This window comes from Heptranchias perlo, chromosome 15 (genome assembly GCF_035084215.1).
Source record: "Heptranchias perlo isolate sHepPer1 chromosome 15, sHepPer1.hap1, whole genome shotgun sequence".
Classification (NCBI taxonomy): Eukaryota; Metazoa; Chordata; class Chondrichthyes; order Hexanchiformes; family Hexanchidae; genus Heptranchias; species Heptranchias perlo.
The window spans coordinates 53,028,823-53,045,731 of record NC_090339.1 but is presented as its reverse complement, the minus strand read 5'-3'; the positions used below and the strand labels follow the sequence as shown (position 1 = coordinate 53,045,731).

The 16,909-nt window shown below is 40.2% G+C and overlaps 1 protein-coding gene across 3 annotated transcripts in view; it reads right to left on the bottom strand.

The window, feature by feature from the left end:
- Positions 1–16,909, bottom strand: part of ar (androgen receptor) — a 284,701-nt gene that overhangs the window by 109,103 nt on the left and 158,689 nt on the right. For all 3 annotated transcript variants that reach the window (XM_067997226.1, XM_067997227.1, XM_067997228.1), the window contains exon 3: positions 6,865–6,981. In XM_067997226.1, the coding sequence (XP_067853327.1) occupies positions 6,865–6,981 (117 nt within the window). The remainder of the gene's footprint in view (positions 1–6,864; positions 6,982–16,909) is intronic.

Genomic DNA, 16,909 nt, shown 5'->3' with positions numbered 1-16,909 from the left:
TCCAGATTCCATTCTCCTGAGCCCTCCACTCTACAAGGCTGGTGGGGAAGGGGGCCCCCTTTCAATAAAGCCAGATCCTAGCAACCCCTCCAATCCTGCCCAACCCCACTTCCTAGACAATCTGGACCCCAGGGCTATGCTCTCCGGGACTTCACGCCCACTCTCAGATCCCATGACCCACTCCCAATGGTGACAAAACCCTACATTACATTCCCAGGCCACTGTGCTCGTGGACCCCCCTCCCAGTACTTCCTGATTTCTGAGAATTCCATTGGCAATGCTTTTAGATCCCAGGATCTGCGCCATTGCTCCCAAAATTCTTCTCTGCAGCTCTGTGAGTCCCTGGTAACCCCGTCCCAGTGTTCTCAAAACTCTGGGACGCCTCTTATAGTGCTTATAGGTTTTGAGATCCCATCCCACTACTGCGAGACCTCGGACCCCTTCCCAATGGTCCAAGAAGCCATTCATAATTACCCCATAAATACGTTAAAATTGTGACCCCTGGTCCTCCCTAAATTGTACAAGGCCAGATCAAGGTTAGATGTTAGGAGGCGGTTCTTTTTGCAGAGAATAGTGGACCTCTAGAACAGGCTGCCGGCTCATGCGGTGGACGCCAATTCACTGAAGTCCTTCAAGCAAGAGCTGGATCTGTTTCTGGCTGGGGCAGAGATCACCTCTTACAAAAGGTAGGTAATGTAATGCATAGAATTATCAAGGCCAGAGTGATCCTCGTGGGCTAGTTTCGATTGTCAAAGGGGTCGGAGAAGAATTTCCCAGAATTTGTTCTCCTAAATTGTCCTGGGTTTTTATCTGTTTTTTGCCTCTCCCAGGAGATCACATGATGTGGGGTGGGGAGTGTATATATTATGATACACAAGGTATCACGATTGTGTGGGACAGGCTGGATGGACCAGAGGGTCTTTTCCTGTCCGTCATTGTTTGTATGTTTGTAAGCAAGTGTTTCCATGTAATTTGATGTGTGCCAAAGTCAAACATAATAAAGTCAGTGTTTTCAAATGTAGATTATTCGTGCCCCTGATCATACTACTTTGTCAGAACACCCATTTTTATAAGACCTCCGATCACTGTGAACAACATTACTTGCGATCTGCTAGTACTATATTAAGTCATGTGTATGGTGTGCACTTCCAGTAACTATCACAGTTACTTCCTGTAACACTATTCCAGTCACACTTTATTGATAATACCCCATTGTTATAAAACAGCACGGTCCAGAGATTCTGCTCAATTGCACTGGCTTTTTCAGCGCCTTCCGGCCCAATTAGCGCAAAACATAGAGGAATTTCAAATTACGCTGGGTGTAATTTGAACCCAGCATAAATCAAGTTTCTGCGATATTTTGTACTGGCTAAAAAAAATTGCTGAAATTAGCCCCGCCCACAAAACTGGCCATGCCATCCCTCTCGAAACAATGAGGATGGTGTGTTTCCGCCAATTGAGCAGCCTGCGGCAGTTCGAAGAGCGTTTGAAAATTACACTAGGTTTTTTAGGTGCAAAGGCATTAGAAGCCTCTGTTTAAACATTTTTAAATATTAAAAAATATTAATTTACTAAGAAACTGACTAGTGTACACCAATGAATGTAGTAAATGCTTCAGTATAGTTTATTTTGAGTCATTTTCAGTGATTTTAAATCAGGTATCTCACAGGCAGAGGACTGGACACCTTTATTAAAAATGCATATGCTTAGTCATAAACCCATTTTCAGCTGTTTTAATAAAACTGCACCAAGTTACCCCTCTTAAATACATCAATGAATTTTTTTATTGCAAAAAAAAAACACATTATGCTATGTTAAGCTGCCGAATTGCGCTAACTTATGGCAGATTTTACGTTTATGATTATGTTAATACATTTTAGTGGAAATTCAGTGTAATTTGTGCCAGCGCAATTTTTGGGCACAGTTTGCTCCCAAATGCTGATTGTGTTCAAAGCGGAAACTCCAGGCCCACATCCTCTGACTCACCATGAACAATGTCATGGGAGATCTGCTAGTATGTGTTAAAACTAAAATTTTCCATCATTTACCTATGCCTTGCATTGCTACTGTTCAATAATACTGATGCCTTGCCTTTGTGCTCATCTTTCACTTATGCAACTATATTTTATCAGTCCCTTTCAGGTTTCTCTCATGATTAACAGTGTTCAACACCTCTGTTACATACTCCTACGCTTTAATATTTGGGGGCAGTCCCCCCACCCAAAAATATACTTGCAACATTGTGTAACAAGGTCTACTTGATAAATTCTGATGGAAAAAAGTGAATCAGCTGCTAAGATTCTAGACTTGGGCAAGGCCGACTTCAATGGGATGAGACAGAGACTGTCCACACTAAACTGGGCAAATCTGTTAATGGGTAAAACGACTGATGATCAGTGGGAAATGTTGAAAGAAACATTTAACGTGATACAGATTCGGTTTATACCCCTGAGGGGCAAGACCTCTATTTGCCAAAAAAAAAGCCATGGACAACTAAAGAGGTAAGGGACAGTATAAGACATAAGGAAAGGGCATACAAAAAGGCAAAAAATGGCACAGATTCTGGCGAATGGGAAAGATACAAAGATCAACAAAGGGTCACAAAACAGATAGTAACGGCTACAAAAAGAGAGTATGAAAAGAAACTCGCAAGGTATATCAAAACCAATACAAAGAACTTTTATAGTTATGTTAGGAAAAAGAGGGTGGTCAGGAGCAGTGTTGGCCCCTTAAAAACTGAAAGTGGGGATATTGTCATTGACAATAGGGAAATGGTGGACATGTTGAACAATTACTTTGCATCAGTATTTACAATCGAAAAAGGATGCCGGAAATCCCAAGAAAACTTATATTGAATCGGGGACAGGGACTCGATAAAATTAACATAAGTAAAGCAACAGTAATGAAGAAAATAATAGTACTAAAGAGTGACAAATCCCCAGGACCAGATGGTTTCCATCCCAGGGTTTTAAAGGAAGTAGGTGAGCACATTGCGGATGCCCTAACTATAATCTTTCAAAGTTCTCTAGATTCAGGAACTGTCCATCTAGATTGGAAAACTGCACGTCACTCTGCTTTTTAAGAAAGGAGAGGGAAACCGGGGAATTATAGACCAGTTAGCCTAACATCTGTTGTGGGGAAAATGCTGGAGTCTATAATTAAGGATAGGGTGACTGAACACCTCGAGAATTTTCAGTTAATCAGAGAGAGCCAGCATGGATTTGTGAAAGGTAGGTCATGCCTGACAAACCTGACTGAATTTTTTGAAGAGGTGACTAAAGTAGTGGACAGGGAAATGTCAATGGATGTTATTTATATGGACTTCCAGAAGGCATTTGATAAGGTCCCACATAACAGACTGTTAGCTAAGATAGAAGCCCATGGAATCGAGGGAAAAGTACAGACTTGGTTAGGAAGTTGGCTGAGCAAAAGGCGACAGAGAGTAGGGATAATGGGTAGGTACTCACATTGGCAGGATGTGACTAGTGGAGTCCTGCAGGGATCTGTCTTGGGGCCTCAATTATTCACAATATTTATTAACGACTTAGATGAAGGCAAAGAAAGTCTCATATCTAAGTTTGCCGATGACACAAAGATTGGTGGCATTGTAAGCAGTGTAGATGAAAACATAAAATTACAAAACGATATTGATAGATTAGGTGAATGGGCAAAACTGTGGCAAATGGAATTCAATGTAGACAAATGTGAGGTCATCCACTTTGGATCAAAAAAGGATAGAACAGGGTACTTTCTAAATGGTAAAAAGTTAAAAACAGTGGATGTCCAAAGGGACTTAGGGGTTCAGGTACATAGATCATTGAAGTGTCATGAACAGGTGCAGAAAATAATCAAGAAGGCAAATGGAATGTTGGCCTTTTTATCTGGAGGATTAGAGTACAAGGGGGCAGAAGTTATGCTGCAGCTATACAAAACCCTGGTTAGACCGCACCTGGAGTACTGTGAGCAGTTGTGGGCACCGCACCTTCAGAAGGACATATTGGCCTTGGAGGGAGTGCAGCGTAGGTTTACTAGAATGATACCCGGACTTCCAGGGTTAAGTTACGAGGAGAGATTACACAAATTGGGGTTGTATTCTCTAGAGTTTCGAAGGTTAAGGGATGGTCTGATCGAAGTTTATAAGATATTAAGGGGAACAGATAGGGTGGATAGAGAGAAACTATTTCCGCTGGTTGGGGATTTTAGGAGTAGGGGGCACAATCTAAAAATTAGAGCCTGACCTTTCAGGAGTGAGATTAGAAAACATTTCTACACACAAAGGGTTGTAGAAGTTTGGAACTCTCTTCCACAAACGGCAATTGATACTAGCTCAATTGCTAAATTTAAATGTGAGATAGATAGCTTTTTGGCAACCAAAGGTATTAAGGGATATGGGCCAAAGGCAGGTATATGGAGTTAGATCACAGATCAGCCATGATCTTATCATGATGTGGAGATGCCGGTGATGGACTGGGGTTGACAATTGTAAACAATTTTACAACACCAAGTTATAGTCCAGCAATTAAAATTGCTGGACTATAACTTGGTGTTGTAAAATTGTTTACAATGATCTTATCAAATGGTGGAGCAGGCACCAGGGTCTGAATGGCCTACTCCTGTTCCTATGTTCCTATGTTATCTGAAATCATTGAGCTATTTTCTAAAACTATTAACCACACCACAGCTGAATTAGCAAACTTTGTAACATACATGCTACTTGAAAAGTATTAAAGAATCATTATTATATGTGCACCCTGATCGGATTTTTAAAAAAATCACCACTAATGAGGTTGCATTCTTCGGAATCGCACCTTGCAAAAAACTGCCCTTTTTCAAGCCAATATGAATATCAACACACTGTAGGTTAAATTAAAAAAACAAATTCTATCTAATTTCTCAATATAATACAAAAGTACACCTCAACTGATGGAAAATCATTACTTTTCCACGGAACAACCTGTTAAACCATTTCTTCCCAACATTGTGTATTATAAACATGTTGAGGTTTCTAACAGCTAAAGTGACTCTCTTCACTTCTGGACAGTGACTCGCAGGGCTAAAAGCAGAGGCCGAAAGAAAAAAATACTTGCACTTGTATCGCGCCTTTCACAACCTCAGGATGTCCCACAGTACTTTACAGCCAATGAAATACTTTTGAAGTGTAGTCCGTTGTAATGTAGGAAATGCAGCAGCCAATTGGTGCACAGCAAGGTCCCACCAACAGCAATGAGATAATGACCAGATAATGTTTTAATGATGTTCGTTGAGGGATAAATATTGGCCAATGGGACTGATGTCACTAATCGAAATAGTGCCATGGCATCTTACATCCAACAGAGAGGGCAGACAGGACCTCGGTTTAATATCTCATCCGAAAGTCGGCACCCTCTGACAGTGCAGCACTTCCTCAGTACTGCACTCAAGTGTCAGCCTAGATTTCATGTTCAAGTCTCTGGAGTGGGACTTGAACCCACAATCCTTCGGACTCAGCAGTGAGAGTGCACTGAGCCACGTCTAACACCACAAGATTACAAACACTGTGAAAACCTGAACTTCATAATAGAATGGTACTAGAAAAGCCACACAGGCTTCATCAAGACCATCAACGACAACAACTTGCATTTATATAGTTACATAGCAAAACGTCCCAAGGTACTTCACAGAAGGTTAAGGACAGAAGTGGACATCGAGCCAAAGAAGCAGATATTAGAAGTGACCAAAAGCTTGGTCAAAAACGTGGATTTTAAGAAGGGTCTTCAAGGAGGAGAGAAAAGAGGACAAGCAGAGGAATTCAGGGAGATAATTCCAGAGCATGGGGCCTAGGTGACCATCAATGGTGGGATGCACAAGAGGATAGAGTCAGAGGTGCAGAGAGTTTGGGGGACATTTACAGCACTGGAGGAGGTTACTGATATAGTGACGGGTGAGGCCACAAACATGAGGATATGAATTTTAAATTTGAGGCTTTGGGACAGCATGGGGCCAATGTAGGTTTGCAAGGATTAAGGTGATGGGTGTGTGGGACTTGGTGCAAGATGAGATATGGGCAATAGAGTTTGGAGGATGGGAGGCCAGCTTGAAGAGCATTGGATAGCCGAGTCTGAAGGTGAAAGGCATGGATGAGGGTTTCAGTGACAAATGGACAGGTCGTAATGGAAAAGGGCAACATTTTGGAACTGGAAGTAGGTAGTCTTTCTGATCGAGAGAATACAGGGTCAGAAGCTCAGCTAAGAGTAAAATGGCACACTAAGGTCGCAAACAGCCTGGTTCAGATGGAGACAGTGGCTGGGGAGGGGATGGAGTCAGTGGCAAGGGTACGAATTATGTAGTGGGTGTCGAAGATGATGGCTTTAGTCTTCCCAATGTTTAGCTGGAGGAAATTGTGGCTCATCCAAAACTGGAATTCGGACAAGCAGTCTGACAGCAAAGAAGCAGTGGAGGGATCGAATGAGGTGGTGGAGAGGTTGAGCTTTGTTTTATAAGAATACATGTAGAAGGTGAACTCATGTCTGTAGATGATGTCCCCAAGGGGCAGTGCAAGAATGGAAAAAGAGAAGGTACTGATAGAGATCCTCTGTTATGACAAATAATATTGAAATTCTTCATTCCCCAATCATTGTGTCAATCTAATAGACATTCATCGTGCCATATCAGGGGCAATGCCACACAAAATATCTGTCTCCAGCCTGCTTCAATTATCAATGTTAAAGCATATAACTTAGTAACAACAAGCAACAGAGGTGCACAGATGTCTACCTTTATAATATCTAAAATTATGTGAGAATTCAGTAGAATACGCCTCCTCTTTAATAATAATTATTCAACAATCTAAACCTTGTCATTTAACTCTGTGGGAAATTGTCTTACCTCCAAGCGTCATTCCAGCTGCAAAGCACTTTCTCAGACGGCATGATGGACAGTTTTTTCTCCGTACCTTATCAATAGTGCAATCATTTCTGCTGGCACACAGAAACTTGTGTTTTCCTAGGAGAGAAAGAACCAAATCAAAGTTGTAAAAGAATACACAATTCTGGGATCTATTGATTAAAGTGAATGTAGACATGAGTAAACTGGGCAGCAAAACTAGTAGCAAGTGGTGAGCAAGACCATTAAAAATCGCATTTGTCTGTTATTACTAATACTCTGTGTCTTGCTCCAATCATAAAATAGCAGAAAGAAAACTAGTAATAAAAAAATTGTTTATTAAGGCATTGTTATACTGAAAAACTCATGTGGAATTGTACATTGGGGATGTAAATGGAAAGTGAGTCCTAGACAAAGGAAGATTGCAAAGTATCAGCATAACTAGTATTTGACCATATACAAAAATGCAATAGATAATTCATATGATTTTATACAAAAGAAAACATATCTAAAATAATCTAATCTCATTAAGCTTACAAAGAGGTTTGAAGTGCCCAAAATAAGGACCTACCTAAATATATATGTTGAAAATCATTATCATTAAATAAATTTAAAACAGAAATAGACAGTTTCCTAGAAGTAAAGGGAATTAGGGGTTACGGGGAGCGGGCAGGAAATTGGACATGAATTTAGATTTGAGGTTAGGATCAGATCAGCCATGATCTTATTGAATGGCGGAGCAGGCTCGAGGGGCCGATTGGCCTACTCCTGCTCCTATTTCTTATGTTCTTATGTTCTTATGAAAACTTTATATTATGACAACTAATATTGAAGTTTTGCTCAGTGAAGTTCTGCACTCGCCATTCATGTCACTGACAGAAGTTCACAATGTCACATCAAAGATAAATCAATTAGTTTGAAGAAAATATATGGATGAATCAATTGCATCAATGTATCACACACAGTAAAAAAAACAATGATCATGCTTTAATAATGGAATGATTGCACCAAATATGATAGAACATGCAACATTTCAAAACCATTATGTATTCTACAATGTGAGGATAGGCTTGGCAAATCTTAAGTAATTAGCTAACATCTATCTTAATGTCTTGAAAGGAAAATGCAAACCCAAAACAGTGATTAAGCAATTAGCATAAATATATATATATGGATTTTATGTAACATTGATGTTATAAATAGTGCATTTTAAAGATTATTTATACCTATAGCAGTATGAGGCTGACTAAAATCCTGGCCATCTGTTTCTAAACTAACTCTCACAATAAAGCAGAAAACAAAATATAGGGGGTAATGCCTGGGAGGAACATATTGCCTGCCCATTGTAGAACTAGCCCTATTTTAGTTCCATTGAAGTTGAAAATTATTCCCATAATCTTTTCAGTTCATAAAGCAATATTTCATGTTCATTCATAACCTAATTTCAGATATACTTGGTTACTGATTTGTTTTATCAAGATTTCCAAAATTACCATAAATGAGAGGTACAGGGCTGTATGAGCATTTACACTATAGAAACAATGTTCCATTTCTACATGGTGTGGTGGTGGAGAAAAAAATGGAACAATTTCTTGCCCCATATCAAATTAGGAAGGAATTTTTGGTTCTGGATGAACTCTGGATGAATTCCAAAAACTGCTCAATCAGAATTGCAAATCAAAATATAAGGGCTTGTAGTTCACTAACTCTGCAAGCCAAAATTAAGGCCATCAACAGAGCAGTTTTACACATAAAAAAGTTAAGATTAAATAATTCAAGAGGTTCGGAGAGGATCCAAGAGATGGATACAATTTTCAAATACCCTGCATAAAATGGAACACCAACAGGTACTTCCTTAATGAAACAAACACAAACAGGTAATGAAAGACTAAAATAGCACAACCGTTTGAAAAGAACTGGATCTTTTGAATACTGGAAATATTTCAGAATGAGAGCGCCATCACATTAGATAGAACTAACTAACTTTTTCAGTGTCACCTTACCATTCATGCCTTTGAGTTAGAAGTATGTGGGTTCAAGTGCCACTTCAGGACTTGAACATGTAACCTAGGCTACTAGTGCAGTACAGAGGGAGTGCTGCAATGTTGGACGGTGCTGTCTTTCAGATGAGACATTAAATCAAGATCCCTCCATCTGTTCAGGTGGGCTTAAAAGGTCTCATGTCACTATTTGAGGATCAGCAGGTAATTCATCCAGTGCCTTGACCAACATTCCCTCGACCAACATTCCCTCAGCCAACATCAAAAACAGATTAGCTGGTCATTCATATCATTTGCTGTTTGTGGGATCTTGCTGTGAAATGGCTGCAGCTTTGACCTATTAAAATGAATGGACGAAAAATGGTAGGGAATGCACCTGTGATTTCCTGCTATGCATTCCTGGTGGTCCCCGCACTGAGATCCTGCATTTGGTAAATTGACCCTAAAGATTGCAGGGAATATAAAATGCAATATAATGGCTTTTATGAAGATGCTAGCGGATCTTCTTGGCAATGCTCATAGCAAGTCAGATGATAAAGTCATGTGCTATGTGTTATGGTTTAGGTTTCATCCCAACACTTTGAACTTGTGATCACAGAAAAAGGCAACTTCCATTAGCAGACCAAGGGGTACAATTTCCTTCACGTTTTGCCAAGTTTTCAAGCGCAAATGCAGCGTTGGACCTACAAATTTTGCAGTCGGAAGTCCCACGCCAAAAGTCCGCACTAAAAGTGGTCGTCACCATATTGGTAAAGGCGGACATTAGGCTACCCAGGCAGCCGCCTGAAATGAAAGCAGGCACCATTAAAATATGTTAATAGGGGTCCGGCGCATGAATTAGGATCCCTTTACAAAATTGATGCCTGGGAGCCTTTCAGTCGCACTTTCTTATACCTGCCCAGAAAACATGACGCCAACACTCAGGAAGCTGGCTAATGGGATCCCTGCCTCTATTAAGGTATGATGTGGAGATGCCGGTGATGGACTGGGGTGGACAAATGTAAGGAATCTTACAACATCAGGTTATAGTCCAACAAATTGTTGGACTATAACCTGGTGTTGTAAGATTCCTTACATCTATTAAGGTAAGTTGCTGGCAAGTCTTTTTTGGCTACTGAGGATTTTTGAGCCTTTTTTTTGACTGTTTTAGCTGAGTTTTGGGTAGTAGTTCAGAGTACAGAGCAGTTGGACTGTTGACTTTTGACTGGAGCTACACTGTTTGACTTCATTGGCTGCAGGAGTACCAGAAAAGATGGGAATGTTGCTGAAATTACTATTGAGCGGCAACAGCAATAACAAGCACGGCAGCAAAGACCTTTGGAGAGTCAAAGACCTCGAAGGACGCAAAGGCTAAGGAGGCATTACAACAAGCGGGTCTTCCGGAACAGGATATCGTACCTCAACATAATAGAGGAGCAGTTTGTGAGGAGGCTGTGCTTCAGCAGATAGGTGACCTATGTCACCTGTTGCAGCAGGAATTGGAGTCAAACACCACAGCACAGCCTGATGCTGTGAAGGTAACAGTGGCGCTCAACTTCTATATCACAGACTTATTCCAGGCTGCAACAGGTGACATCAGTAACATCAGTCAGTTTGCTGTCCATACGGCCATCAAGCAGATGATGGATTGCAAGGAGAGAGCAATATATCACCTTCTCAATGCAGGCTGCTGATCAGGCCCATAAGGCTGGAGTGAAGGAAGGCAATCGGATGGTGGTAGTAAGGTCGGTAGCGATAAGGATTGCAGAACTATTGGTGTATTCGGGATGGTTCATATTAAGGGCTCTTGGGTGAGTTACTCTCTCAGAGCTCTGACAGCTAGGGACACTGGCGGTCAATGCTGCTCATGCTGCGCTTCCTCCTGCACTTCTTGCTGCCCAGGTGGTGGTAAGGGTTGGTCCCTCATTATCTTGAAGTTATGTAGCACTTGTCCACAAATCTGGAAATATGGTTAGTGCTGTACTACAAAGCTGCTCCCAAATAGTTCAGGCAGAGAAAGCGTTGCTTGAGCATGTCAATGGTCTGCTCAATGATGTTTCTGGTGGCGGCATGGCTCTCGTGGTAGGCCACCTCTGTGGCAGTGCCTCATTCCTTACAGGACATTAAGGGAATGGAATCCCTTTCTATTCAAGAAGATGCCAGGATGGCGATGAGAAGCACACAAGGCAATGTGGGTGCAGTCTATAGCACCTTGGGCCCTGGGGAAGCCTGCAAAGCCTAGTGCTCTCTCATCCTGCTTTGTGCTGTCCTTTGGAAAAGTGATGTAGGTGTTCCTTTAGACATAGAGTGCCTCCGTGCCCTCCTTGATACAGCGGTGCACAGCAAACTGGGAACTGAACATCCCTAGTGTTATAACACAGCAAATCCTCTAACTTACAATCAGTTTAAAAATGATTAGGGATAAAAACTGAATGTGTAGTTAAGGAAATATATATAAATTAAAAGGCCACTCATTTACAGTTTTCACAGAATAATGGACAGAACTGTGAAATACAATCCATAAAGCATGCGTAAAAATCCCAGACTAAATTTTTTTTTAAAAATAGAATTTGATTTATTCAGTCACTGTAAATCAGTGGCCCTGATGGTATGTTTGACATGGCATGAACAGCACATGTGTTATAACACAGCAAATCCTCTGACTCACAATTAGCACTACCATGAGGGATCAACTAGTAAGAGCTATAATGCAATTATTTACAGAGTTGTATATATAGGTGCATGTTAATTTCAGTTTGTGTTGGTAAGTGTCTGACAATGAGTGTGCCACAAGCAAAAAATTAGGGCACAAGCTGTGATTTAAGGGGAGGCTTGCCACATATAAGATGAAGAGTCCTAGGATGTGAGCAGTGTGGTATGGCAAGAGGGTTTCTTGTCTGGGGTGGACCAGTGAAACCTGGCAGAACCTGGTAGCAGAGTGGCAAATGATACTTGTGCCTGGAGTGGGAAGAGTGAGTGTGGGGTGGTAATAGGAGGAATTGCTCAGGAAAAGTAGAGGCAGGTGCAGTGAGAAGTGACACAGAAGAGCAAGGAATGCAACTAGGGGCAGAGCAAGGCATAATGGGGGCAGAACTAGCAAGTGTTAGAAGGAGAGAGTGGGGGGAGATGCATGTGCTTGGGTAGGTGGGGATGGAAACACAGAAGGCGGAGAGAGGTGAAAGAAAATCCTCTCCTCCCTCCCTTTGAAAGTTTATAAATCTAAAGGGCTTTCCATTGCAAACTGGAACCTTGTTTTATTTAAATGACAGTGTCTTTTAAATAACAACGGATTCCACCATAGTTTGAGGAATCCCATGTGCTAAGAAAAGCCTGGCTCCTGCTGTGAGCAGGCAAAAGTTTTAAGATTGTTGAGCACTGAGTGTTTTTAAATACTTCATGGTTTTTTAAAGCAAACAAAATGCTTAACAAACCAAAAGCCATTTCCTCCTCACAGCTGGAACCTTGCTTTTCTTAGCATAGGGCTCAGGCCGTTCGAGCATAACATTGGAGATCAGCTGGGAGTGAAGGAGAGCAGGAAGTGGCAGAGCTTGAGAGAGAGAGAGAGAGAGAGGCCAAGGAGACAGTAGCTGGGATAGAAGAGAAGCTGAGGAAATAGATAGGGTTCAGTGGCAGTTGGGCTCGTTATCTGGTGGCCATGGCTAAAGCAGGAAGCAGAGGAGATAGAGGGCAAGAAGCGAGCATTTGGGGTTAAAGAGAGGTCCAGGGGGACCTCACAGAGGTTAAAAAAAAGTTCAAATTATTTTTAAAACTTTTAAATTTTACTTACTGAAAGCATGGAGACAGCAGCTGGAGAACAGGTTTCGGAGATGCAATTGGAAGGACCACCCTGAGGTCAGTCATTTGGCAGGCAGGAATCAGCCAATCAGAAGTAAGTATAATCACTAGAGCAGCACCGCCTAGCTTGGAAACCAAGCATGGAGGACTTAGTTGGATAAGTAATCAATAGCAACATATAAGCATGACAGGCAAGCATGATGGAAATAGTGTGATACAAAAATATTGTGAATAGTTTAATTTTTGTGGGTTTTTTATGTTAGACATGTTGCTTTTACTGGTAAATTTTCAGTCACATAACGTCACAAAATTATCTTAGGAATTTGATTGGTTGCTTCCTGCTACTTGCTTATTCAGGACTGGTAACTTTCAAAAAATGGGCAATTGAATTGTTCAGTGTTGTTTACTCATTCCTCATTGGTAGTTACCGAGTGAATCAAACTGCTTTTGATTCATTTGCATTTACTCAGACATTTGTGGTGACTGACATGCCATCACTAATCCTTGCCCTATAGAGGTGTAAAAACCCAGAGGCGTGATAGGCATACTGCAATGTACATTAAATGCACAACTTTTCATTGTAAAAGGCAGACAGATAGAAGCTAGATATACTTCTGCAGCACCTTCCTTGTTCCACTGCCATTCAGTGTTGTGAAAGGATTCAAGGATTAGAAATCAAACCATAATGCAAAATGACTTTAATATTCCAAAATATTGTTCTTTTTGTGTGATGGTAAATTTTAAAAAATAATTCACCAATTCAAAATATATTTAGCATATATATTTACTTGTTTATGAATCAAGAAAGAAAAATTGGAGGTTTCTAAAGAAAGCTGAAGACAGAGAATCAAGTCAGAAGACGTATTTTACTATGTTGGACACCAATACATTCTGTACAACTATGGAATTGCATTCTTTGAACACCACCATTGAATGTGAATAACCTCAGCCTGATCTTTACAAGGAGTATCACTTCATCATGTGCATGACTGAATGTAACAATGCCATTTCATGTTATAGGAATTGACATTTTTATTTTGTAAGAACTTTTTCTTTTTAAGTATTACTAACAGATTCCATGTTGTTTACAGTGTGTCACAGTTCTATAACAGGACAGTTATACCATGTAACCATTGTATAACAGTTACCTTGTTTCAAACAATGTGTTATAAAATATAGTTGATCTTCTGTGCTATTGCTCATGGATTTAAAAATTCCCTACCTCCCTTGAAAGCATAATGCATTCCAGTGCAGTATTTAGGCATGGTTACATTGTCATATGTGCTGTCACATGTGTTAAAACCAAGGTCCTATCTGCCTATTTGTTGTTTCAGGTACAGGCTACTCCTTTTAATTCACAATTGCTTTTATTCAAATTATCTGCTAAATTAACTTTTTTAGCACTAAATTCCTATGTTGCTGTGATATTTATGTTGTTTAATTCAAAAGGATAACTATTTTTGTTTACAAATTATCAGCTATAACTGTTAAAAATCACATGGCAACATGTGAAGAAGAGAAAGGAAATCTCCCAACTCTCAACCAATACCATCACCAAAAAAAAATGGTCATTAAACATTGAAATCTTTCTTTGCATAATTTTTATTTTCTCTGCTTCCTTCCCACTCGATAATTCTTTGTATACCTCTCTCTGCCTATTCTACTTTTTCTTCTGTATGGCTGTCGCACACTTTTTCATTGTAGTGTCTGTACTTCTGTGACCAATGGCAGCTCTCAGAGACTGCAAACGGTGGCTCTAACTGAGGTGCTTAGAGCCTGAAAGATATCAGTAGAAAAGTGTAGATAAGCAGTGCAAATCTGGAAACGGATTCAGCATCATTAGATTTGGAGACATGGCTAGGTGAACCAAGGTTATTGAAATGTTACTTTAAAGTACAACTCCAGCTACAGAGCTCAAAGAAAGGGTTGGGCTTTGTTGAGGAAAGTTATTGCAGGTGTTTCTAAGATAAAATAGATAATTGTATGGCGAAGTTTAGTAATTTCTTTGAGAATAATTCTTTAAATATATTTGTTATAAATGTAACTTTTAGATACTCCTAGTCAATGGCTTGAAAAGTAACATAGCGATCAGAAAGAAGTTGGGAAAATATTTTGATCAATTTGGTTGGTTTCATAATAGCTGCTGATAGCTTTGGGAGGAAAAGTTGAGCAACTTCAGTGATTGTATGCAGGTTGCTAGTTCTTGTTTGGTCATGGTAGCTTTTCCTACCTCTCTGGTGACAGTTATATATTTGAGCAAATAAGAATTGTTAACTGAACAGACAGTGATTATTTAAATCCATCAATATGATTATATATATATATATATATATATATATTTAAAGTGAGACATCCTTGGTTTGATAGCATGATACACATTATACATGAGACTCGAGTTGCATTTACACTACAACTATAGCAACAGTGTGAAACAGTTTTGAAATCAACAGAATGAAAATCAGATGGCTTCCATAAAGGTCAGGCAAATGGCTCTGCCAGATTACCATCCAACCAGTGAAAATGGAAATCTACCCCTCTAAGTAACAGCCAACATGGTTTTCAAAGGGGCAGATCCTGCTTGACCAACATCCGTGTCATTTTGAGCAAGTGACATCCCAAATGCAAGTTAGAAAGAACATAAGCAACTGGAGCAGGAGTAGGCTATACAGTCCCTCGAGCCTGCTCCACCATTCAATAAGATTATGGCTGACCTTCAACCTCAACTCCACTTTCCCACCCGATCTCCATATCCCTTGATTCCCTTAGAATCCAAAAATTTATCGATCTCAGTCTTGAAAGCCCTATGATATAGTATGTGTCACATGAAAAACTGCTGACCATGTCATTACAATCAACAAAGCAAACAGAACACTGAAATAATTAACAGAAAATGCTGGAAATACATAGCAATTCAGTCAACATCTGTGGAGAAAAAAGAAAGTTTGACATTTTGAGCAGATCCCTTTCTCGAATGTTGAGCAATATTACCAAATCAGTGTAGTACAAGTCAGACGCAGTCATGCAGGAGCTGTACAGCACTCTGGTCAAATGCATATTGAATACCACCTTCAGCTCAGGTGACCAAGGCACAAGGGAAATATCCAAACCCTGGAAGCAGTACAGAGAAGGACTACATGGCTGATCCCAGAGCAATGAGTTATGAGTGAAGCTTCAGTTATGAGGAAAGTTAGAAAAAACACTTGCACTCTTCAGAGTGGACAGGAAGAGAATGAGAGGGGAACCTATTGAGGTAGATACGATACCAAGTGGGACAGGAAAACTTAATCCTGAAAACTATTTGAAGTTAAACTATCACTGCTGGACAAGAGGATACAGGACCAAATTGGTAAAAGGCAAGTTCAAGACTGATATGAGGAAGCACCTCTCGCAAAGAGCAATGATCTTCTGGGTAGGGCTGTTAAGGCAAAAGCTCTGGAGTCATTCAAGAGGTGGTTGGATGCTGTGATTGGGGTGGGTGAGGGAAATGGGACGTTTCATGTAAGATGAGCTAGATGGGAATCATTTGTATTTATCTTTATGGTCTTTGTGACTGCCACGTGAGGTATGCTTCAGAAGAAACACTTTAGAACTATAAATTCAAAATTTTGGAGCACAATTATGCAGTGTTTTGACAAATGCTAAAGCATGTTGATATTAATATGACATTGTTAACATAGGAGCTGAAGAGGCTCTGAAAATGAGATACAGTACTTTTCAAGGTCTATGAAAAAATAATCTTTGCAGACAAAGCATTCTGGCTGATATGCCAAATATTTTCAATGGAAGGCTGAATCCAAGCTTTGTTGCTGCCAGTCCAGATGAATCATTAAGTACTCACTATCATACAACTCTACCATATTTTATTTATACAAGGAAATAAACTTGGAATCATACAATTCTCTTTTTGCTTTCAGTTATTTGTTTTATCTGTTTTTTGTTCTCATTTAAAAATAATGATTTTTATGTTTTCTTTGAATATAATTGAAGACAATGGGGAGAAATTGGACCTTGTTGCTCTCGTTTTATGAGCATAAAACGGGTGCAATGAAGCTCAATTTCAGGGACCAACGTCCTGCACCACAAGGACACTTGAAAATCGTCTGTCCCGAAATTGGCGTCCCTGGAGGCAACCTAAAACAGGCTCTAGGTTCCTTACATATGTAATTGAGGGGCCTAACGCCTGTTTTGGGTCCCCTCACAGAAATTGAGTTGCAATGTGCCAGGCAGACGTTTGGCCTGCCCCAATCAGGGTTATTCAGCGGCCTAAGCAGTGG